The sequence below is a fragment of the Micromys minutus genome, assembly GCF_963924665.1.
Source record: "Micromys minutus genome assembly, chromosome: 16".
Lineage (NCBI taxonomy): Eukaryota > Metazoa > Chordata > Mammalia > Rodentia > Muridae > Micromys > Micromys minutus.
In genome coordinates, this window is record NC_137985.1 from 31,516,406 (window position 1) to 31,541,510 (window position 25,105).

Here is a 25,105-nt window from a genome sequence, read left to right on the forward strand (position 1 = left end):
ATCTAGTGGCCTACAGAAGTAACACAGCTTTGCCTTAGAGCCTGTCCTTTCTACATAATGCCAGATTAAGTCTTTCTGGTCTTGAGAGATTTCATAAATACTGAGCAGACTGCCATGTGTCAGCCCCTGCCCTGCACCAGATCCTGAGTGTAAGAGGTTCCCGACTGAGTGCTTCTTGCAGAACCAAAGTAAGGATCAGGCGGGTGAGCTTTATATTTTATTGTTAGGCTAACACTGACCGTCGCAGCATCCCAGTAAACACAGTGGATGTATCTTGTATGGGGGTCTAGGCTCCTGCTGTATTGCATGTGCTTTATCAATGTCATGAGAAGGCCAGCTTGTCACAGCCCCAGAACACCAATCTTTGTTGTTCATGTGACAGTGCCTCGTGAGCACCACGGCTGCTGCTAGGCCAGGCCCTACCAAGGATAAACAGAGGCACAGTTGGCAAAGGAAATCTGTACTGGTGCTGATGGGCAGCTTAGAGGTCAGCCTGGCATGTCGTGAACCAGACTCGGGGTGGAAGGCACGTGCATCAGAACACCGGGCAGCGGGTGGGTGCAAGATGGCGCGTAGCAGTTACTCGGATCTCCATTTCTTGCTAAACTTGGCACCTATATTTGGGGTTAAGTCCGTAGCAGAGCCACTTCCTGTTTGTTCTTACAGGAGAGCTGCCAGGACGTGAGCACCCGGTACTTGATAGACGCTGGTATTTGCAGTTGCATACAACACCCCTTAGTCTTCACAAGCACTACCTCCAATGTCTTCATCCACTGAGGCATCTTCAGGGTGAGGCAAAGGAGGTACTGGACTCTGAGGGTGGGCACAGTCAGGAGGCCAAGAGCGAGTTCCCCTACATGCAGTACTCATGACGGCTCCCTTACCCCATCCAAGCCTTGGCTCGGCAAGGGTGATGATGATGCTTCAGAATGGCCGAGTTATCAACAGGAGCGAGTGAGGGACAGAACAAGAGGGTCCTACTCGGGGAAATACAGAAAGCGTAACTTACGAACAGAGACAGAGAGAGGCCTGGCACCTGTGGAGCAAGGTGAAATCTCTCGTAGGTACGGGATAATTACTGGGGTTATAATTTAAAATGGGAAGAAGAGGTGCACCTTTTCCAGGCCTTGCTACTTGCTTGGAATCCAAACAAGCCTGAGTCTGAACGTGTCCTTGCTTTCTGCTTTCAGCCCGTTCCTTCTGATTGCAGCTCCCAGAGCTCAGGCCTTGAAGTCTGCCATTTTCCCATGCCTGGTGCTCAGCAGCCCCTTCCCATAGAGTCTTCGTTCCTTAGTGGCAGTGTAGCTTTGGGCTGGACTGGTTAGGTTAGGGAGCACGGTGGGTACCCAGCAGGGGTGGCCCATGTGGTTCTTCCAATTGAGGTCTCAGATTTGTTTGTACCTGCATCAACAGGGGAGATGGGATGGAAGAGAAAGTGAGCCACAACTTAATAAGCGTCTGCCTTTCATGTGAACTGTTTATAATTAGGGTTTCCCTTACTTTCTGGGCAGGTGCTAACAAGCCAGAATACTATGGAAAACAAAGTGTTTCGGCCACAGTTGGCCACTTCACAAAAAGCATCCTTCCTTATCTCATTTTCTCTGAGCCTCAGAACAACCCTGCCAGGCATTTGAGGAAAACATCCCCATTATGTTCAACGATGCAGAGACCGACATATTTGCCAAGGTCTTAGATAGAGGTAAGTGTGCAGAGCAACCAAGAATCTCCAGGGACTTCAGGTTCTCAGCCCAGAGCTCTCCCTGCCCCAGTAGATCACTACCCATTTCCTAATGGACCTTCCAGGAAGAACCAGCCTGGGAGAGCTTCGGGGCCCAGAGAGACAAGCTGCCCCCCCAGCCCGGGTTCTGTTTTAGGTTCTGCCAGGACTGGCTCCTCATTTTGGATGAGAACACCTGTCTCTCAAGGTGGCCGAGAAATGAGCTACCGCTGAGGTGGAGCCTGGCCTCCACTGCAGCTCACTACGTACTTTTCTCCCTTTCTGCTTTTCTTTCTCTTCCCAGCTCCCTTCAACCCTAGCTCAGAGAATATAGGTGAAAGGAGAAAACTTATGCTGTCCATTTCCCTGCTCCCGTCCTCCAGATCAGGGCCTGGAAGGGTCAGGGAGGGCAAACCCCGGGAATGCTTCCTGCTTTCCAGTTTTCTCTTCGTATGCTTCCATCTTAAAGTGGAAGTGCTTCCCAGATGCTGTGTGGGTTTGCCATGACTCCAGGGAGTGGGTCTTCACATTTACCATCCAGCCCAGATCCGGGCTTTGCCAGCTCCTTTTCTTAGTGAGATACTTCTGCCAGAAGGAGAGCCAGAAAGGCCCCAGGGACAGTCACCCAGTCACCAGCACCTCAGCCTCTGACTCAGTCGCTGACCTCTGCAATTTCCACACCCACCACCTCTGGACACCAGGCAGAAACCACACCGGACTAAGTAAGCACTGTTTGCAATTTGTTCCAGAGGCTTTGATTGGTAGTTGGTTGCTCTTTTCTACACAGCCCAGGCAGAGGGGTCAGATGACTTTCTTTCTGACAGTTAGGAGGCATCTGCACTTCAGCCTCAGTTCAGAGAAGAAAAAATTCTGGATCTCTGGCCCCTTTGCCTTACGTGTGTGTTCCAAGCCCTCCGTAGCATCTCAGATCCCCTGAGAAATAGTTCCCAAGCAACATGCTCTGACTGGCTTGAATCTTCAGGTATGGCTCCCAAGGAAACAGAAAGCTGGAGGGCAGGAGGGAAAAATCATACGCAGGAGAGGAGAGGATTCCCAGGCAGCCCACATTCTGATGGCAGATTAGTCATACTTGAAGAAAATACTCACAAAAGTCATGGGACTTGAGGAAAATACTATCGCGGGTGGGTTAGGGCCAGACTAGAGCTATGGAGACACACGGGGACAACAGAGGCAAGGTTAGTAGTTCTGGAGTGGAATGGGGGTCCAACAGCAGCACATCAAGGGGCGCTGCTTCAGGGTTCCAGAGGCTCACAATGGACCAGCACAGACTGAGTAGAGAGTAACTGAGCCCTGGTGTTAGAAGTGAGGTTAGGAATATGGCTTCCAGGGTTCAGTTTTCAGCTCTGGAAAAAAAAAAAAAAGGCTTCCACTGCTAGGAAACTCACCCACTGTTTCTGCTCCGGGTCTTCCAGGCCAGGATCTCTTTGTAGACCAACCTGCAGAGGAGCTGGGGTGGGGGGTGGGGTTCGAGGTAGAAAGAGGGAAGACACTGTGAGTTTCCAGGCTCAGCTGGCCCGTGGGACAGGTGGCTGAGAAATTAAATGAACAGCATTCCTCACAGGAGGAAGCAAGAGCAAAGGGCAGCTGCCATTACCACCATCCCAGAAGCCCCAGTGTTTTATAGTGGATTTCCAGTCTGTACACATAAAGCATTCCCTAACGGACAACTTTGTAGCCCAGGACCTCTTACCAAGCAAGCCAAGATGTCAGCAGAGATGAGCATGTAGAACACATTGTTCCAGCCTGTAGGGGAAATGAGCCCGGCCAGCAGAGGCCCCAGAGCCGCACCTATACAGAACAGTTTCATGAAAGCAGTATACATACCTCCCCCGACGACCTTGTCCACTGCACCTGGGAGTCCACCCATAACAAGGCTGGGGTTCAGCTGCCAGGAACCCAAACCAGAAACAAACCTATGGAGCCGGTGCCGTCAATGATAGCCGTGACGGTAGACAGGGCCTTCGCGTTCCCCTTCAGGCTCTCATGTGTGCCCTGGGGAGACAGAGTCGAGTGGGGTAGCTCAAGCTAAGCAAAACCACTCTGGAAGAGCAGTGCTGGGAGAAAACTAACTCGAGTTGGGTGGTGATGGGCCCCTGAGGTGGAGGTTCTGCAGGACAATAGATGGGAACAGAAGGGGAAATGTCTCTGTGGACAGAGACCGGCCTGGTACCCACATGGCGCTCACTCACCAGGTCGGCAGAGACAGCCGTGGTGATGAGTGCATAAGGACCATTGACCAGGACCCCGCAGATAATCAACATCACTGGGAAGACAGCAGAGATGGCATTATCAGAGAGGAGGGGCTGTGTGCAGACCTGTGCAGCCCCAAGTCCAGAGCAAGCGATGTCCTCGCTCCACACCCACGTCCGGAGTTCCCCAAGCAGAGGCTCACTAGAGACCGGGTGGGACGCACGCCACCTCCTCACCTATGGAGCTGGTTATCCCATTCTGGCCAATGTAGTTGTACAGGAACATCTGGAGGAAGAAGGATATGTTTTCCTCTTGCTGGGCTAGACCTGAGTCTGGACTGGCCCCCACCTGCTCTGGAATTCTATGTATCACTCATTTTTTCTGCCGTGTACATCCAAACTTCTCAGGTTTTTATGTCTCAAAATGGACGGTCTAACTTGGTAATCTCTCATTTCCTTTTTCCTCCCTTCTGGTTTTGAAATGAGTATCATGCAACACAGGGTTTCCTGAAACTCACTCTGGAGCTAAGGAAGACTTTGAACTCCTGATTCCCTCTGCCTCTACCTCCCAAGTACTGGGATTACTGGCATGAACCATTATGTATGGCTCGATAGTTTCCCCTTCCCCCACACATCTTCTCTGTGTCTATCCTCAATCTCTTTATTGCTCCTTGGTCAAAAAAAAAAACAAAAAAAAAAAAACAAAAAAAAAAAAAAGCCAACCAACCAACCAAACAAACAAACAAAAAAAAAAAAAAAAACAAAAAACAAAAGTCACAGCTGGTGTCTCTCTTCTCCACCAAGGCTAGATAATCACTAGTCCCATTCTGCAATTATTAATCCTGGTCTCTTTTCACAGAGCCTGGTTGTCTGCTGACTCTCACTTTTCTTTCTCTGCATGTGCCCAGGAATACACATGTACACATGAACAAAGACATGGCTATGTGTGCAAATATAAAGATGGAGAACAGGCATGAGGCCCTAGACATGCGATCCCCAACATGTGTGCTGAGACCGTACGCACCATGGGAGCAGCCAAGATCAGCATGACACAGCACGTGGTGGCCCTGCCACTGGTGTAGTCGCTGATGAGTCCTGCCGTGATGCCACCTGAAACACATGCTCACTCACAGGCTGTCCCTGACACTACCATGCTGTTCCTCATCTGCTAGTTTTGCCCCAACGCCCCGCCCAGTGCTGGGCTGGCCACAGGAATCAGCACCTCCCTCTGTAGTCTTCCCCTGTTCCCATCATGCCAAGAAACCAGAGCACAGTGGTCACTTTTCTTAGGCCCACCCAGTTTAGCAGGAACAGGAATGAGAATACACTAGGAGGCTTTTCCTCCCTGCCCAGATCATGGCCAGCTGCCCCTTCCTTCTGTACCTCTGCGTAGGAGCAAATAGGAAGGCAGCAAGCCAGGACAAAAGTCCAGGGCCTCACCTATGATGCCACCGACATCGAAGAGTGTGGACAGGTCCCCGGCCTCCTTGGCACTAAAGTGAGCTATGGAAAACACAAAAGCACAATCAGACACTCAGGGAGGTTTGGAGCAAAGCTCCTGAACGACGGCCAGAAGAGCTCCTGTGACGCATCACTCCTGTCCAAGGAGAAGGCTGAGGCTCCGTGGCCAAAGGCTAGGGCTACCAGGTGACCGCAGCAGCTCAGCATACACCCCTTCAGGGACAAGTCCGAAACTGCTCGCTTTCCCTGAAGGATGACCTAGACCCTCACAGCAAGGCCTCTCCTGCAGGCCTGGTGCCTGGCCCGTGGGAGCATCTCCAACTCTCCTTGACCCATTCCTGACTTAGAAGCAAACTCGTAGGGGCTCCTCCTTGGCAGGCCACCTTAGGTCTGTACTAAGGTTCACGGCCACAGGAGACTTGTAGCAAGATGAGGACTCTGGGTTTAGAAAAGGGGAACATCTAGAATCTTGGAACTCCACCCTCAAGGCTGATTCATACTCTGAAGTCAGCAACAAAGCCACAAAACAGAGTCACAATGTCTGCGACACTAATGCAGTAACCTGTCAGTATCAGAGAGAGGGAGAGCTTACTCTGCCCTCGTGTATAGCTCTAAGTCAAGCTATAGCTTGACATCTGGCAATGACTAATCCCCATGTTTTACTGGTCTCCCATTCAGAATACATGTGTGTGTGGGGGGGGGAGAGAGTGACAAGAGAGAGAAAGAGAGAATATGTATGTGTGTGTGTGACAGAGAGAGTCTGTGTGTGTGTGAGAGAGAGAGACAGAGAGTGTGTGTGTGTGTGAGAGAGACAAAGAGTGTGTGTATGTGTGAGACAGAGAGAGTATATGTGTATGTGTGTGTGTGACGAGAGAGAATGTGTGTGTACGTGTGTGTATGTGTGTGTGAGAGAGAGACAGAGTGAGAATCAGTGTGTGTGTGTGAGACAGAGAGAGTGTGTGTGTGTTTGTGTGTGTGTGTGTGTGTGTGTGTGTGTGTGTATGTGTGTGTGGACAGTTGCTGTCTTTTACCACAGCTGGGAACAAGTAAAGCAGCTCTGGGCAAAAGGTCTTGGGTAAAGGGTGTGGTTCTCTGAATCCTGGGGCCAGCAAAGTAGAGCATGTTGCTTTTCGGTATGTTACCCCATCAGTGGCAAACCAGAGCCTCTGAGCAGGTGGAAACCAAACAGCCCTTTCAACCACAGCAGTGATCTCCGTTCACCTTTGCAGCCCTGGGTAGGAGCAGTGGAGAGTATCCATTGTACTGGGGCAGCTCCCTCAGTGCAGCCCAGAAGACCCCAGTACAAACACATCACTCCCATAATGGTCCTTTGAAGGAGAGCCCTGGAGTCTACGGAGTAGGAAAGCTCACACGGCCTCCTTGAATTGGAACTGGAGGTGTTCAAGGCAGACCTCCACCCACCTCTGAGCCACGCAGCCCATACTCAGGCTAGAGAAAAGAGGACTGCAGGGAAGAGCTTTTGACCCCACCTCAGCTCCAAAAGGGTAGGTGGCTGGAGACATGCATGGGGCTCAGCCTTGCCTGTGTACTGGAATGAGACCCAAGTATGGTATTTCCCTGCACCAGAAGTAGCCTTGACCTCCTCAGAGACCCTTTTACTCAGTTCCTCTTCCCCTGGGACTTACCCACATTGAAGATGTACAAGGGCAGCCAATAGAGAAAGGTGTAGCTGACCAACTTGGCAAAGAGCAGACATAAAGAGAACTCGATCACACCCTGGGATGCACAAGAGAGACACAATGGAAAGAGGCTCAAGAGATCCCCAGGCTAGTGGAGGTCCCCAGCAGTACCCCATCATTATCATCACTGCCACACACAGTAACCCCAAATACATGCTCCATCCTAATGTCATGTCAAGCAGCCACCTCACAATCTGGATGGAAATTCTTGAAACTACCTGTCACCCCAGTACCCCATTCCCTCTCTATGATGGAAAACACTAGAGAGACTGTCTTCCCTCCCTTTCACACACAGCTCACCGGGATTTTGAGTGCCCCCAGGAAGCTGATAGCTTCAGGCTCAGGGCCCTGCTCCTTGGAAGAACTGGCTGCAATGTCCACATTGCTCTCCCTGCTGCTGTAGGGACTGTTCACAGGATCCTCTGGGTTGTCCTGTTCCTTCTCCGTGTCACCCTGAGTAAAGAAGATGATCCCTCCTTGTGGGCGGGGCCAAGTACCACCATTGTCTAATGGGATGGACAGCCCCATTAGAAGACAGGTATGATGAGAGGCGGGGATGCCCATCCTGGGGAAGGTAGATGTTTCTCTCTTGGGCAGGCAGGCACAGTAGGTTGTGGGTCATCTAACTTAAGAGCCCAAAACTGGGTCTGTGAAGTCACTAGAAGACAACAGCTATCTCCCCCAACTCTTGGCCTTCCCATTGCCCTACCCTTTGATGTGGTGAGGATGTGGTGAGGAGGGGCAGGGCTAGGGCTGGGGTGGCAAACTCACATGATGCTGAGGGGGGGTACAGTCCACATCTTCTGGATCTGCGGGGACAAATAAGTGCCTTTCTGAGAAGGTTGCCTCCAAGTCCCATGTGGCCCCAGCATTAGGGGAGCAGACTCTCTAGGCCTGCCTGCCTCTCCTAGAAACTGTCATGGCTGCCTCTTGGACTAGTGGCTGTAACACCTGGCCTTGCCAACTCAGGGCAGTCGGAGAATGGGGGGAAAACCAAACCAACCAACCAACCAAACAAACAAACAACCGGCAGCTGTCTGCACAGCCCTTTGGCAGAGCACACACTACAGACAAAACGCTGAAGCTACACTGGTCCCCTTACACCTTCAGAAATCCTACAGAGCAAGCACTACCATCACTTCACAGATGAGAAGACAGCTTCAGGGTCACAGAGGTCATCCAGTACCCTGAGCAGCAATGCTCACACAATATCCCATGAACCTTAGAGCATGGGGGTGGGGAGGGTCCACTCACACTCAATAAGAAAGAGGAAGGTAATGACACCCATGATGGCAGTGATAATGCCAGGCACGATGAAGGACAGGCCCCAGTCCTGGTTCACCCAGACTCCCGCGATCAGGGAGCCCAGAATGTTGCCCACAGATGTGTGAGAGTTCCAGATGCCCATGATGAATCCCCGCCTGAAGAGAAGGGAGGGGGCAGTGAGCATGTAAGGTAAATAAGTAAAATAACATTTAGAAAACTATAAAAATATATACGTTATGTATGTATGTTTTTTATTGGTTGAATTAGTTTTGAGCGATAAAAGTTAATTTTATGCTAAAAAAACAAAACAAAACAAACAAACAAACAAACAAAAAAAAAAAAAAAAAAAAAACGGTGCCAGCCAAGCTCAAAAGGCTAATTGCCTCTAGCCTTTGGGACGTCCCCACAAATGATATTCTCGGAGTCCCCAGATAGTGCAGCAAAGCTCCAGGCTGCTGTCAAGCAGGGGATAGCCCTGCCTGGGGACCCAATGCTTTAGCTGACCCCTAGGACAAGCACAGATGACAACTCTGACCACAGGGAAATCATGAACCTTCCATTTTTCTCTTTGACTCCCATCAGTATAACTCTAAAACAGCAGTCTTCAACTGGGGTGGGAGGGTGATTCTGCCCCGTGGGGGACATCGGGAAACATCTGGAGATTTTCAATGGCCATAACTTGCTTTGTGTTTTGCTAACTGGCATCTCGTGGGGGAGATGCCATGCATACTGGAAAAACCAAAAACCCAGCAACCCCCAGAGCAAACAGTTGAACAGCTCAGACCGTCAGTGCTGAGGGTGGGAGACTGAAGCAAGCTAACACAAAGGCCAGTCTGAGAAAACAGTGGCAGAGCCTTTCGTCTTCAATCAAACATGGAAGTTCACCTGGTATAGGGATAATAACTAAGGCTGTCTGCTCTGTGGGCTAAATCCTAAAGACAGAGAAACAGCACAGCCCTTCAGTCTCAGAGACATTCCTTCTCAGCGGGTGAGACGCATTTTCTAATCTTCCTCTGAAAGTGATCCAGAACCCCACCACCCTGAGCCCCCTCCCATCAGGGTCGGCCACACTCCCTCATCACACTCACTTTCCCTTCCCAAACCAGTTGCCAACACAGGTCACCACAGATGGCCAGCCCGTAGTCTGAACAAGCCCATTGCAGATCTGTAGGAGAAAGGAGGGAGGGTGAGGATTACCTCAAGCACCTTGGGTAGAGGTGGTTCAATGATGTGGCTCAGGAGTCCTCCACACACCCTGCAGTGCAAACCATGGCTTTCCCTCACTTGCATGTCTACATACAATGTCACAGAAGCTGGCTTCTCCTAGCTCAAGATCATATGAGCTGACTCCCTGTGCCTCTCAAGCAAATTCAGTTCAATACCCAAGACAGGCTCACTGAGACAGTCATTTGAGATGGGGAGGTGTTTAGAACAGGGTCCTGAGCAGGTGACAGAAGGGACTGGAACAAGGAAACCAAGTCCATGTCTGTTCTGACCTGGGAACGGCTGGGACCCAAAGGGACCTCTTCTTGAAGGGAATAAGAGCCCGAGTGCTACACAGACTCATACCTGTATGAGCACAAAGTACCAGAGCATGTGGATATTCCAGAAGTACCCCAGGCCAAAGAGGGAGGTGAACAGTCCACTTAGCACCATTCCAGCAGAGAGGTAGTAACGCAGGGGCAGCCGCTCCCCGAAGATTCCGCTGGTGAGACAGACAGGGGTGAACTCCAGGCTGATAGAGTTCTCTATCCACTCTCCACCTCCCTGTCCCATCCTATACCCCTGAAGCCACTGTGGCCGTGGTGGCCAGTTCTGATCTGTGTCCTACTGTGTTCCAAGGCTGACCCCAGTCCTCCCTTCCAGGGATCGCCTGCTTTATTTGACTCTGACAATTCTGTTGCCCACAACTCTCCTTGCGGGCTGACTACTCCATGTCACGTGTTTCCTTCCAGCACAGTCTCTTCCGTCAACTTGATGGGTCTACCTACCATGATTCGTGAAGCATCCCTTCCTGCATGTGTTTGGGCCCCATGTGTCCCTTCATGCTCCGGGATCATATTCAGATTACCTTCTGGATGCCTTTACTCAGCTGTCCCTAAAGCAATGTAAACTCAGCACTCTAAATCCTAAATTCTCCTCCTTTCATCGTGAGAGCCTCTGAGACTCCACCTGTCCCCAAGTTCAGCAACTTGGGCAGCAGCCATGCTAGCTTGTCACCTTCCTTGTCTGCCTCAAGCCTACCTCAGCTTCTCCCTCATGCCTGGCCAAACTCCTCCCATGGTTCTCCCATTCCACATTCTGGAGCAGGCCCTCTGCAAATGACCTTATTCTTTAGCCCTGTTTCCAGCTGTTGCTTCTGTACACCTTCTGGTAACCCTGTGAGAAGTTCCACCTGCACTCCACGCTGTTCCCTACTGGCTCCCCTGTGCTCTCTGGTGCCTCCAGCCTGGGTGTCCTTCCCCACTGCCAGCACCCATGGTCCTTCACATTCCAATGCTCACCTCCTCCAATGCCTTCCTTAACTCCTTGTCTTCAGTCCAAGCTTGCATTACATGTCTACCCAGCACTTCAACAATTTCCAATTAGCTGCTAAGCTGAGGGTCCTTCTACTATGCTGTGAACTCCTTGAAGGCCACACCCTGCCTTGTCTATCTGTGATTGCTGCGCACTGATTGTATAGTTGGGTAAGCTTCTTTCTCCTTGGGAATCTATGTGTCCAGGGCTGTGCTTAGAGAACCCTGGTCATACCCACCAACGCTTCCTTAAATGAAACATCCAGGAAGCTTTATAGGAAAAGGGCTGCTAATAGTAGGAGTCCAGCAGCAGCAGATGGAGGCACAGTTTGGTGACCACAGAGAAGGAAGGAGGCTGGCCATGGGCTGATGGCCTGGGTGGGGCCTTGGCCTCAACCCCACACAGAGGCTCTTTCACATTAGCCTGCAGCCCCAGGTCACCCACTCACCCCCTGCACCCCTAACGGGCACGGGCTCTGCCTTTCTCTTACCTAATAAACATGCCAATGGCATAAGCCACCAGGAAGGCATTGTCCACAGCTCCCAGTAACTCCTTGTAGTCATCTTTGTCTGAGAGCAGATGGGAACAACAGAAATCTGGCTGAGTGGCTGCCCCGCAGGAAGGTCCCTCTCACGTCCAAGGAGGGGTTGGGGAGTAGAGGCAGCAATGTGTGTTGTTCTTACCGAATGGACTCCAGCTGCACCAGGTGGTATCATTGAGATCGTGGGTGTCGTTAACAGGTCTGACCACCTCTGAGCAGTTCTGGTGCAGGCGGCTCTGGAAGGCAATGACATACATGGGTCAAGGGTCATACCATTCCCTGGAGCCCACTTGGCCCAGAGAGAAGCAAGAAACCTGCTACTCAATCATAAACACCACTACTTCCCATCACCATCCATGCTCCTTCCTACCAGTGCCTCCTCCAACAGGGGAAGGTGGCCATCCAATATTCATGAGTGGAATCCACAGAGCCTGAACCCCCTCCTTCCTAGCTTACCCACACCCACCAACGCTGCTATCTGGGAAGTGAATGTAAAAGGAACATGTAGGAAAACATTGCAGGAGGACTGCAGGAAAGAGCCACCAACATGGGTGTCTGCTAGGTGGAAGGGTCAGGCCCAGTGACCAGGGTAAAGCAGGTCGGGAGGGGATTGTCTGAGGTCTTGAGCATCCAATTGCAGCACACATCTTCCAGGCCCAACATATCCCACATGCTTCCTTACCAACCAGCCTCACCTTAACGATGCTGATGGGCTTTCTGGACATGTGATAGCAGGCATAAATGAAGAAGGTGAGCAGCAGGATGAAGCCACGGAACCTGGAGGAGAGAGGAGCATCCTGGTCTTCAGAAGCCCGGCTACAGCATCCTCATGACTTTGTCACCACAAACATTTTGTCTTTAGGCTATCTTCTAGAAACAAGTGCTTGGGGCAGAGGCCAGAAGTGTTGGGGAGCAAAGAATCTCTGTTCACACACACTGCACACACACACACACACACACAACTCCTGCCACCTTCTTTCTAACCTCTTAGCCCCTGTAGGGTCTCCCTGAGGCAATGCTTTCCAGAAATGATGGGCATGGGATGGAACTAAAGAAGAGAGGGTCTGTCCACAGAGTAAGGTCCATTTTCCCCTTGTGCTTAGATGACAGATGACTAGGCCCGAACTATAGGAAGAGATGACTCAGCTGAGACAGCTGGTGACAAACCTGAGTCCTCTCCCTCAGGGTCCTTGGCTAGTAGATTCCACTGGACAGAAAGACTATTATTTCCTCTGGCTCATGTATCCCATGTTCTCTCCCCTGCCTTCCTGCTCATCTATCTCACGTGCCAGCCATGGAAAGAGCAGTCTCATGAGGAGTCTCTCAAAGTTTCCACAGCAGCATGTCCACTTCACCCACCCAAGGGTCTGGGGAGGATCCGGTGGCACCCTGCTGAGTCACTCTTTCCCCAGCAAGGCATCAGTGGAACTGAGGCAGGACCAGGAAGCAGGAGGTCTATGGAAAATAGATCTCAGAATGGGACTGAGGGTACAGCTCAGAGGCAGAACATGGGATTAGTATGCTGGAAGCCCTGGGTTTCAACCCACCAGCAAACAAACAAGCCTGAAAGAAAATGTTAGACAGCAGAAGGCTCAGTGTCTCTGCTCATTAAAGAGAAGGGCAGGGAGAAGGATAAGCAGACTCTGCAGTGCTCATCTCCCTTGGCAGGAAGTGAATGACCTACCTAAGGCAGATAGTGAGTGCTCACCCTGCCCTGTCTGGTAATCTGCCTCCAAATGCTAAACTCACTTCCCCCAAGCATGTAATTAAGCAATGCAGGCCACCTCTTGTGAAATAAAAGGAGTTTCTGCAGAGCCTGAATTGAGCTGAGCTACCAAACCCTGTCTCACTTCACCCTGGACTTAAGTTTCCTACCTGGGCATCTGTTTCTATTCCCTATTCTTAATTCTTTTTCTCTGCCTAAGATTTATTTATTTTATCTATATGAGTACACTGTAGCTGTTTTCAGATACACCAGAAGAGGGCACCAGATCCCATTACAGATGGTTGTGAGCCACCATGTGGTTGCTGGGATTTGAACTCAGGACCTCTGGAAGAGCAGTTAGTGCGCTTAACCGCTGAGCCATCTCTCCAGCCCATATTCTTAATTCTTAACCTTGGATGGTTGTGCACACCGGTTGTCCCAGAATTCAGGAGGCTGAGGCAAGAGGACTGGGAATCTGAGGCCAGCCTGGACTACATAATGAGACCCAATCTCAAAGTACCTCTTTGGCTATTTGTTCCCAAGGCACCTACCTAGGTGAATCACACAGGTCTTCTAGGGACATTAAGGAAGCCAAGGCTACCCCAGATGCCTGCCTGTCCCAGTGATTGATATTAAAAAGCTTGGTGACACCAAAGGTTTCCAGGTCTACCAATTGCCATCTGATTCCTAATTCAGGGATTTCTAGAATTTTCTGAGAAACTTTAGTGAGAGTATACAGCGAGCCTAGGCAAAAAGCTATAGAAGGAAGGAATTCACAACCTTGTACTTAACTGGGCTGTCGCCTAATCCAGGGAAAAGCAGGCAGATTTGAGTGACAAACCTCTGCTCACTCACCAGGTAAGCCTCTTCTGCTTCTGGCTTCTTCAAGTGCACATGGATGGTAGCATTACCCCTCCCCCCACATGTCACTCTCATCCTAGTCTTTGGGTACCTGAGGTACCACCTTTAAGTGTCACACAGCTTGGCTTAGGTTACCACTCATCTTGGCTGACCACACAGAGGTGCCAGGGCCACAGGTGTATGTGGCCACAGTCATGACATATCAGGTCTTTTCTGGTTCTGAAAGACTTTTAGGAACACTAAGATCCCCTGAGATCCCCTGAGAGCACAGCAGTGATGACTGGTTAACAAAAGACCCCAGTGATACCTGGGAAGTCAAAGGCAGTACCTCAGCAGACATGCCGAAGGCCTCATGAGCTGCAAGCGACCAAGCACTAAGAAGGCCAAGCCAGCTATTTGAACTTCCCAATGTCCACACAGCTTTACTTCCACATACCAGGAGCATCCCAGGGAGGCGGTCCAGCCCACCTTTCCCTGGCTTCCTCCCACCTGAGTTCCCGGGTGTTAGTCCTTATCTCTTCCATGCCTTTTCCATCCAGAACCCTGACCCTTCTCCCTGACCCTCCCAACTGCAGGTAGGAAAAGCCATTGCAGAGAAGAGTCATACTAATGCCCAAATCTAAAACCCAGATATTCTTGGGAAAAAATAAGACTCCCTCTTGCGACCACCTCTATGCCTACCATGTCACACTAGGGATCGGGTGACTGCAAGAGAAATGGGAAGAAAGGTCCTGCCTTCTGCAGCTCATAGGCCGGCGAGGGAAACACACAGAACTGGAGTGACTGTGCCATAATAGCAAGAAGTCTTGTGTCCCATGGGGGCACAGAAGGGATCCCAAACCCGGTGGGACAGAAGTGGTGTCAGAAAAGGTTCTGGGAGATATGGCTGGTTTCAAAATCAAGCAGGAGATGGATAAGTCAACCAGGGCTGGGAAACGGGCCAGGGACGAAGCATCAGGAAAAAAAAATTGCCATTGTGGGAAGCCTGAGTGGCTTAGGGTATCTGGAAGAGGAGACTAAGCCAAGCACAGAAGCAGAAGTGGATAGATGAGGCGGGGCCCAGGCTAGGCAGGGCTCTGTGTGCCAGGAGGGAGAGTGTGGGCTATCTTCTGATGAGGACAAGAAGCCACTGGAAGGGCAAGGCATTCCTAGGAGTGGGTGCTTTGGCTATATGCCAGGGGAAGCCAGGGGGAAGCCCCATGTGAGCTTCCTTGCTACAAGGTGGTACCCATCCTTGTGCCTTTCCTTTCTGTTAGCCACTACTAGGTACATGGCGGCCTCACAGGATGCCCTAGATATATGTCAAGCTCATGTCTGTAAGAACTTAAAATCAAGCAAAAGACAGTCTTATTCTCCAAGCCCGTTTACTCCTCTGAGAAGAGCTTTCTCACCTTGTTCACAGAAGTATTGACAGATGTTTGTTACAGTATTCCTGATACCCAATGGACACTTAAAAATGCCTGGTGTTGTTTCACATTAGCACAGGAAGAACCAGGGCTCTTGCTTTACAAGGGGAGTTCCAGGACTTCATTGCATGGCAGAAATTTGGAGGCCATTAGCCCTTCCTCCCTACTTCTCAAGGATGCCTACCTCAGTCTCCTAGCACACAAAGACCTAGGGTAGCTAGTTTCTTCCCTTGTCTACAGAGGGTAGGGTAACTGCAAGAGAGTCTGCAACCATACAGGAAAGTGAGTCTGAGTACCTGAGGTCTTCCTCAGGGTAGACAAGAAGATCAGCCACTCCATGCTAGTATCTGACCTGTGATTTTTTTTTTTCAGCCCCACTACCTAGATCCCAATCTCCCAATCAAAACCCTGATCCCTAAGTTTTCAAGAAAGACAGGATCCCTGAGAGCCAGGGTTTCTGGCCTGTGCTGGATGGTGTTAGTCCAACACAGGTTTCTTCTGGGGCTTCCTGCCTGACCTCTAGAGGGTGGAAGGTTAAGTTCATAACACTGCTGGACTCCTAGGCCTCCTTCCTACTCTTTTCAGAGCACATCAGGTGTTCATGGAAAGGGCCCCAGGTGCTGTCATCAAAGGAACCTGGGAACATGGGGCAGGGGGAGGGGTTTAAGTTAAGGGTGAAGCTAGTCTGAGGCTTCAAGGAATTCAAGCTCATAGCTGAGGACTCTGAGCAGGGCAGGCCCTGCAGGTTTCACTTCTTACAAGCCCTTACCTTAGAAACCAAGGAGCCCCATAGGAGGCTCAGGGAGAAGACTTGTAGACAAGGCAAGGAATGGCTGCCCTGGTGCAGAGCTGGACTGGACAAGCAGTCCAGGGGCTTAGGAACATGTGAGGGAAGGCTCCCAGACTACTCCACATAGGGTCAGCTGCCCCATGACTCTGTAAGTCTTTTTTAGTTAGCAGGAGGTAGCACTTCTTAGAGTCCCATCTCCTTCACCATATGTTGGTTACTGAATAACCAAGTCAGATAGAGAGGGACTAGCTATCTCTTAAGTATTAGCTGACAATCCAACTTATTCTTTCCCAAGACCTCGATAATAGCTTTATCAACTTCATTAAGACTTTGCACTAAGAACGATTCTGGGCTTGAACAGGGAACAATGTGTCCAACAGTAGCAATAGATAATGAGCCAACACCACCCCTAAGTACCTTCATCATCACAAGCCATCAAGACCCCAAGAACAGCCTCTGATCTCTGGAGAGAGGGATCTCTCCTCAGTCATCCCTGTTTCTCACCTCTTCTTTCTTTGCTTACAACCACTTTGATAGCCTTGCCTATGACTTAGAAACAATGGGGGTTTAAACACTCTCAGTCTGATCACCACTCCTGCTTCAACCTGGGACAGTCTCGAAGACCAACATCAGGATGTGGCTACAGGTGACCTTGGCACCTCCCCTGAGGAAATGAACCTAGTGACTTGTTCCTGGGTGTGCCAGTTCTAGGGTCAGTGGGTTCAGAAAAGGGTAGAGGGCTGGGTACAGTAACAACCAGACCAGGATCAATTTGGGCCGTGCCCCCAAGTCCTCCACACTGGGAGATATCCTAGTGGGGAAGGGCCAACCAAGGACAGATACCCAGGGGCAGAGTTCTGAGTCATGCCTGCAGCATACACAGAGCGCAAGGAAGGACAGGCCAGGAAGGTCTCTGAGGAGAAAGCTTTATTGGGGCAGGGAGCAGGCCCGTGGAATCCCAGGTCCCTTGTCCTCCTGCTCCTCCTCTAGCTGGTACTGCTCTGAGAAATGGAGATGACTTAGGGCTCAGCTAGCTAAGAGATCAAAGTCCCACACTTCTGAACAAAGGCTGTATTCTGAAGAGATCACAGGTAGGAATATGGTAGCTGTAGTCCTCTACTCAGGGAAGTAGGATGATGGCCTTCCTTCTCGGACCCTTAGGAGGCTTGGCCCTAGCCTCACCTCACTGTTCCCTGAGCACGTGGAACTCAAGGCCCAAGGCCTAAACTACAAGTTAAGAAAGTAGTGATACATCCCACCCAGCCCCCTCTCCACACACACACACCAACTTAGTGACAATCAGATGAGGGCAGAGTCTGGTTTCAGGGCTCTGTCCCTATTGGCCAGCCCTTCTGAAGTTCACAAACTTGCATTCTTAACAACTCACGTAGCAGTTCATAAGCCCTGTGCTCACTCCTTTTCAGCTCTCAGGGCTCCTCTATTTGTCTTGGCTTTCTTCTCAAATACATATTCCTCTTTCCAATAACTAATTAAATAAATAAATAATCACCTTAGCCACAAATTTCATCTAGAAAGTTCTGAGTTCCCGTGGTTTCTGTGTTTTCCCCCCTCTGAGAAGGATCTTTGGGCTCTAGCCTTACGCCCATAGATCTCTCAAATCTAACACTCAATCCCAGCAAAAAGCATGGGGTACCATGGGCCGGCTCCTTAACCCACAGCAGCTTTTGTGCCTTGTGTCAGTGTTACTTTGGGACTGTCTAACTCTAATCTCAGTGAGTACTGGCACAGCTTGACTGAAGAAAGACCCTGACCAATTATGCAGACAACTCCAAGCCATTTGCTGCCTCCTAGACTGTCCACAGGGCTTGAGCTGGCAGCCCCATTCAAGATGGTGGGGGTTGGGGGAGTCTCACATGGATCTGTCCTTTAAGAAGGGAAAGAGGAAACATCCAGGGGAAAAGAGGAAGCCCAGAAACCAGCTGCTTCAAGCTGCAATAAGAAAAATGTGGGGGATGGGCCTCCAGGTCACATGCCGGTGACTGGAAGATAATCAGACACCAGCATCCTTGGGATCATTCCTCTGCAGGACAAGGCAATTGGGCCTTCATAGCTCTCCTTAAGCAGTTTGTTTTGGTTTGGTTTTAAATATGAGTACACGAGAAAATGGTATTAGCTCCCATACAGGACCTCTGGAAAAGCAGTCAGTGCTTAACTGCTGAGCTACCTCTTCAGCCCCTTAAGCTTTGCTTTCTGCCGCCCTTATCAAACATCTCTTTAAAGGAACCAGGAAAATAAGATGAGAGACAGGAACCATCTGGAACTCAGATATGATTCCAGCCCTCTAGCCACAGAATAGGGAAAAGGACATCAGACTTAAACCAAAGGAAGCTGAGCCTTCATTTCTAGTTCTGTTAACTTACTGTGACTTTTGAGCAAACTGTTTAATCTCTCAAGCCTCAGTCTTATTTTTAAAACAAAAGAATAAAGCAGTGGCCAAAACGGTCTCGAGGACTGACAAACGCAGCAGGCGCACAGACATCCAACGTGGACAGCCTCTCTCCGTGTGTGTGGGTATTGTTTCTGCTCTGTCTCCTCATCAACTCCACAACACAGAACAATCTGACAGCATGGCCCAGCCTCCCTGGGAAGATTAAGGTATGGGGAAAACACGAACCGTGTGGGAGTCAAGCTCCTGCTCCTGCCCATGAAAGCTGGCCCCTCCACACCCATTCCTGCTCATCCAGCTGCTGTGTCACCCCGCTCCCTCCTCCAGGTCCTGGCTTTCTCCTCCTCAAAGGGCCTCAGGAAATTCACCCAGCCCTATAAGCCACAGTCATCTCTCTGAAAAGATGCCCATGCTGGCAGCTGCCCCCAAGGATGCCCATGAAGATATTGGCACAAACGGCAAGGAATCAGGCAGACCCAGGGCTAGGAACCCCTGGGTGTTTGGTGGCTCAGAAACACCATGAACTGATGGTCTGCTTGGTCTTGACAGGGTGTGGAGTAACACCTACTGACTGGGCTGAGGGTCCACAGACTGTTGGCCCCCACACACCAGAGTCCCACTCCAAGGACTGCTTTCTGGAACACTGTGCTCCTGCAGGCTGGACTACCAAATGACCAGTACTCAAAGACCAACAGAGTCAAAGACTCAAAGAGGCCTCCTCCCAGCAACAGTACAACTGCCTAGCAAATCCCAACAACAGAGGCCTAAGTGCTTTAAAAAGCTTTCATTTACATATGTATCTTAAAGATAGACTATCAACTAGAGGGAGGGGTCTGAGGGAGGGGAGCTGGAGTTATGGGGAGGATAGTGAGGAGGGAATGTGATATAATTCCTTTTCAATTGAAAATATTCCTCTAAGGCTGGGCCACGGCGAGGCACTGGGGAGGCAGAGGCAGTTGGTGTGAGGTCAGCCTGGTCTGCAGAGCTAGTTCCAGTACAGCCAAGTCTGCACAGAGAAACCCTGTCTTGAAAAACAACCCAAATATATAAATCTAAAGAACTAAGTAAATGTAAAAATCAAGCTTCTCATTTAATCTTATTAATCCCTAAGATACACATATTGCCATTTTCCTTCCATCTTAAGGAAATGTAGTCTCAGAGAGATTAAGTGGTTTGTCTAAAATGACAAACGACAGTATGTGATTCCTGCTTTCCCACCGACGTGATCGTCAGACGTACTGTGGGGGTCAGATTAGCCTGGACCTCCACCTCCAGTTCAGCCACCTGCCAACGCTACATGCTGTACAAGCAACGTGCTTCTCTGCCTCTCATTTTATCATCGCGTCCCACAGGGGAACTAACGGTTCATTTAAACACACACACACACACACACACACAAATTAGTAACCCGTGGTATACAGTAGTATGAAAAGCTCATGGAATTACAATCAGCAGGAAAGCTTCTTCCGGCCTTCATGCAAGCCTGGCACTCATCCAAACACCATCCGTTTAAACCTCAGCAACCTAAGAGTAGCTTCACAGGAGAAAGTCCGAGACAGTCTGGCATCTTCACGTCTACTTCCACGCTCTCCTTAGGGCCGTGTGAGATGCCTTCATTTTCTCTGCAAGCTCCAGAGTTCAGTATGACATTTTCTCTACGGAACTATTTTGGTTCTTGGGGCAGGGGAATATCTAAAGTCACCACACTCACTCTTTAGGAAAATGGAAGAGAACATCTACTGAGGAGCCTCCATCCGCCACAAGAGTCAGGCGTCTTCCGTGAGCTATCAGACATACCCCCTAGAATCACCTTGCCTCTACTGATGAAAAACAAAGAGGTTCTAACAAGTGAATAACTCAAAAGCATAAAGTGGTAAGAGAATTCCTATCCCTGTGTCTTCAACTTTGCAGAGCATAGCTGTTAGAGTCTCACTCAGTGTGCAAGTGGGGCTGAGCTGTATAGTTCAGTTGGTAGAGTTCTTGTCTAACATCCACAAGGCCCTGAGCCCAGGAATTCAAGGTCACACTTTGCTACATAGGCAGTTCAAGACGGGTGTAGACTGGAGAGCTTAGTTTTAAAAGGCACTGCACAAGCGATATGTGCTTAGAAGGCTGTGTTGTGTGCTTTCCCTACTGAGAGGCTGGCGTGTGATGGGTTCTTCACCCTCATTTTCCGATATGTGCTACTTTGGGCTGAGGCTGTAGCTTGGTGGAATCGTTGCGGGATGTTTTGTGGATGGGAATGCAATTTGCCTCGGATTGTAGTAGGCACAAGTGGTAAGTCTGGAAAGAAACGAGTGAGTGAGAAAATCATGTCAGGGCAGGCTCAGGCTCAGGCTTGGTAACTTGTTTCACATAACGGTGAAAATCAGCATTTTTGGAAAACCATCCAGATTTGGCCTCTTACCTTTTAAAAAGAGAAGAGCTGAAACTAGAACAGCTTGTCAGAGCAATGCTCATCAGTTATTGTTGGCACTGCTAGGAAATCAGGAGATAAAACAGTTTTCTCTACATTAAACCCATATAGATAAACCGCCATTATTTGTATAAATAGTTCAGAAATTTTGAATGATAAATTACACGGATTTCGGGATGCTGTCTCTGTCCATGTTTTTTGTTTTTGTTGTTTTCTTTTGTGGTATTTGGGGATTGAGACTAGGGTTAGTTAGTTGTTAGTTCTAGGCAAATGCTCCACCAGTAAACTGCAAGCTCAGCCTTTTTCTAGTTTCTGTTTTGAAACAGGGTCTTCCTACTTGCCCAGGCTAGCCTTGAACTCACAATCCTCCTGCCTCAGGGCGGGAGTATCGGACAATTACAGGCCCAGCCACGTGTTTTCACTGATCCTGATGTTGCTTTGTCTCACGGCAGCAAGCAGTGTCATCTGCCATATTTCAGCTACCAGCTAAAGTGTTACCTAGGTTACAGCTAAAGTGTTACCTAGGCTACAGCTCTAGTTCTTTAATTTCAAATACAGCAACTTGCCAGGCTCACCTGATCCTCACCTTTGGATCAGATGCTTAGGGACCCACCCCAAACTTACTCTTTTGTTGTTTCTGGTCTTTGCATACATATTATGTGAATGAGTCTCAGATTTCTTTAGGGATGTATTTATTTTTATTTTACGTGTGAGTGTTTACATGTGTAAGCATGTTTGTGTACCACTTGCATGCCTGGTTCCCCAGGAGGCCAGAGGGTGTCAAATCCCCTGGAACTAGAATGACAGATGACTGTGAGCTCCCAGGTGGGTGCTGGGAATAGATCCTGGGTGCTCTGGGAGAGCAGCCAGTGTTCTTAACGAATGAGCCGTCTCTTCAGCCCATCTCGGAATGTTTGTATGTTGTACCTAAAAGTTTTTTCTTGTGCTTATTTATTCTTATAAATTGAGTACCTACTCTCTGACAGGCCCACCTGAACACCTTTAAGTACACAGTAGTGGACAGTTAGGGAGCGTCTTCTGCTCTTCCTGAGAAACTGAGTTTCAGAGATTGCTAAGCCAGGAATGAAGGACCAGCACTAATCACACAGGAATAAGTGAACTACCAATGACTGTCACTTCTACTTGAAATGTTATTACAGTGCTCCAATTTCAGGATGTCAGTATAAGAAAGACCTTTTTCTTTCCTCTTAGGTGATCCATAACCAATGACAATTTAATAGGCATTGTTTTTTTTTTTTTTTAAGTTGAACTCCTCAGAATGCAGAACCTTTCAGTGAGCTTTCTTTTACAGGGTGATATAACCATTTGTAAACTTCAGTAAGAATCTCTTCTTTTTTAACAAGAGCATATTTAGAACTGATTCTGTAACCCAGACCTTGCCTGAATGTTGTATTTGACAAGGATGTCTATTTAATATCAATTATATCAGCCCCTTTGAAGGAACTGAGGCTCTCACTGTATGAAGTCAATACTAACAGAGCACTCCAAGGAAAGTAGTTTTCTGAGTTTCCCATCTTACAGGTAAAGTTTTTCAGATCTAAAAGCTTTACGATATTTGGGGGCCAGGTGTCATAAAGAAAGAGGGATTTGCCCAAATCTATAGCAGGTAAAATCTGGTAAAGACAGCTTCTTCGCATCTTATCCCAAGATAGTAAATAGCAAAATGGCTATTTAAAAATAAGTGCACGGCTACTTATGAAAGAATGGGGCAGTGGCTTGGTTAGCTAAGCACTCACTGCACAAGCTGCACTTTATCCTCAGCACCCAGATTTAAAGCCTGACAAGGTGGTGGCTGCATCTGTGCTCCCAGGCCTGGGAAGCAGAGACAGGCTGGCCCCACCTAAAGCTCTGTGCAACTCACTGGTAAGTTCTTGGTCCCCGTGAGAAACCCTGTCTCAGAAAATAAGATGGATGGCTCCTGAAGGCAGACACCTGAAGTTGACTTCTGGCCTCCACAGAGACACATGTGCGTGTGCGTGCACATGCACACACACACACACACACACACACACACACACACACACACATTTTAAAGATTCCTTATGAAAACTTCCAGCAGTACAAATTTAACAGGACTAACTAATACTTTTGCTGTACATAAGTAAACAATGAGATTAAATCTAAGGAGACCCACTGTATTGTGTGGTCAAAAGTTTTTCTTAGAGATTAAAAAAAAAATCTGAAATGGAGTCTACAAAGAAAATGATATTTAGAAGAGAAAACCCCTTCCAGATTATCTGAATTGAGTCTGCCATTTATCTAGATTTTAGTTTTTCTTGGCATTGAGCAACTTTACTCTCTAAAGCGGTAGGTAATTGATAAGTCATATACAATATGTGCACTAGTGAGACAGCTTCAAGGGTCTTAGTGTATAAATGAGTTTATTTGTATTATGCTCTTGAATTTTGTGGTAAAAAATATATAGCATAAAACCTCATCATCTCAATCACCTTTAAATGTAGAGTCAGGGCACGTAAAGTCAGCGACAGCAAGTATATGGTGCGCCCCTCGCTGTCATCCACATCACTAAACGGTAACTCTCCACCCCCTCTGAGTTCTCTTTCTACCCAATTATGACATCTTCTAGCTCCTTCATTATGAGGGCAATACTCCTTGCCACTCATGTTCATATCCCTTTGAAAGTCATTTTATATCTTTCTGAAAACACAAAACTGTTTAATAGTTCCAAACTTAAAAAGGACCACATAAACTATCATACGATAATTAGCCTGAGAGGCCTGGAAACAAAATGAGACTTTTAAAAACCAGGCCAAATTGATCACTAAGTAAGTATCTACCCAATCTAAAGATGACCCTTAGTTTAGTTTGAGAATTTAAATTTGGCAATGCTGTGTCATCTGTTTTTCAAAAGAAATCCAACAACTATTTCGTTGAGTTTTATAGTTTATAAATGGTGGTAACTAACAAAATATTTTAATACCCTCCATTCTCCCACCCCCTGCAGACCAAGTACACTGCTCAAAGCCCAATGGAGAGTGGCTGAAACCTTTCTTCCTAGCATAAGGGTGACCTTGTGGTCGTGGGGACAGCTGGTGTAAATGCCAGCTCTCGCTTTTAAGGGTGACCACCCAGTGTTGGAGCAGCTGCAGCTCTGATCCCAGACATCTAGCTAGGTATCTCTGAGACTGGAACGGTGCCCCTAGGCAGGCTTAACAGAACCAGTGATTTCTGGCTTGTTACCTAATCCAATCAATAGGAGACCTAAGCTCTCTGGCTCCATTTATATTCTACCCGTTCTTGGCCTCGGTTCCCCACAGGCAAATCCGGATCCCCTAAATACACAGATAAGACTTGGAGGCACTCTGCAGGTACCCGCCTGCCTGAGAGCCTGTGTTTTCAGATACAGGTGGCAAACCCGAAAGGATAAAGCCTCCTAGGCACCCTGTTTTTCACCGGGGTTATACAGAAGTCTGGGCTAATGTGTACTTAATAGTTCTGTGTTACTAACCTTCCTCGCCTGCGCCACTGAAGAAGCCCGGCCAGATAGAACTACAATCCCCTCCCCCACCCCGAGGACGCGCAGAGACATCCGCCGCCCGAGCAAGTCTCTGCGCGTCTTGGAATCCTCCCTCCCCAGCCTTGCTCACCAGCTGTCCCTAGAAAAGGTACGGAGGAACCAGACACCCGGAGCCAGGGAAGACCGCATCTTGCGGTGCCGGTACCCGAAGCTGGGTCTACGGAAGGTGCAGAGCCGGCGCGCGTCCCCGCCAGTGTCGGCAGTGATTTAAATGCCCCGCCGGCTGGCCCGCCCCAGGCAGGCCCTTGGCCAGAGACCCCGCCCCTTGAACGTGAACGTGACCGTCCTGCCCTCTAGGTCGCGCTGAGTACAAACCCTTGCTATCCTTCTGCGCTCACTAGCAACTGTTTTTTTCTGCACTGCCATCTGTTTACTTGAACTTTCTCTCCTGGTCAGAAACCGGCAGTCTTCAGTTTCCTGAGGCTCCTCTTTCTTGTCTGTGCTTTTCCGTTTCAATACCCACGAGGGCATGGGGAACCGAAAACAACAGCCCTGCAAGTCATCAACTCTTGTGTGACGTCTGGTCTCCCACAGTTGCTACCTGTCCTG

At 49.2% G+C, this 25,105-nt stretch overlaps 1 protein-coding gene across 1 annotated transcript; it reads right to left on the bottom strand.

The window, feature by feature from the left end:
* Nucleotides 1-260: 260 nt before the first annotated feature.
* On the bottom strand, nt 261-24,744 carry SLC37A2 (solute carrier family 37 member 2). The gene is made up of 18 exons (XM_080930187.1): nt 24,627-24,744; nt 12,108-12,189; nt 11,555-11,648; nt 11,362-11,440; nt 9,924-10,059; nt 9,443-9,519; nt 8,343-8,509; nt 7,860-7,897; nt 7,389-7,541; nt 7,035-7,125; nt 5,368-5,430; nt 4,952-5,037; nt 4,165-4,213; nt 3,928-4,001; nt 3,652-3,730; nt 3,429-3,526; nt 3,124-3,185; nt 261-1,401 (listed from the first exon to the last, which is right to left on the bottom strand). Exons 1-18 carry the CDS (start codon nt 24,683-24,685, stop codon nt 1,386-1,388), a joined length of 1,503 nt encoding a protein of 500 aa, XP_080786313.1. The 5' UTR covers nt 24,686-24,744; the 3' UTR covers nt 261-1,385.
* Between the last annotated feature and the right edge of the window lie 361 nt (nt 24,745-25,105).

Bases quoted from the DNA above. Each gene is read 5' to 3' on its own strand.
- SLC37A2 (XM_080930187.1), bottom strand. From the start codon at position 24,685: ATGCGGTCTTCCCTGGCTCCGGGTGTCTGGTTCCTCCGTACCTTTTCT. The intron at 7,126-7,388 runs GTGAGCTGTGTG...TGTGCATCCCAG, and splicing joins TGGGGGCACTCAAAATCCCG to GGTGTGATCGAGTTCTCTTT. The intron at 5,431-7,034 runs GTAAGTCCCAGG...TGTTTTCCATAG, and splicing joins CTTGTACATCTTCAATGTGG to CTCACTTTAGTGCCAAGGAG.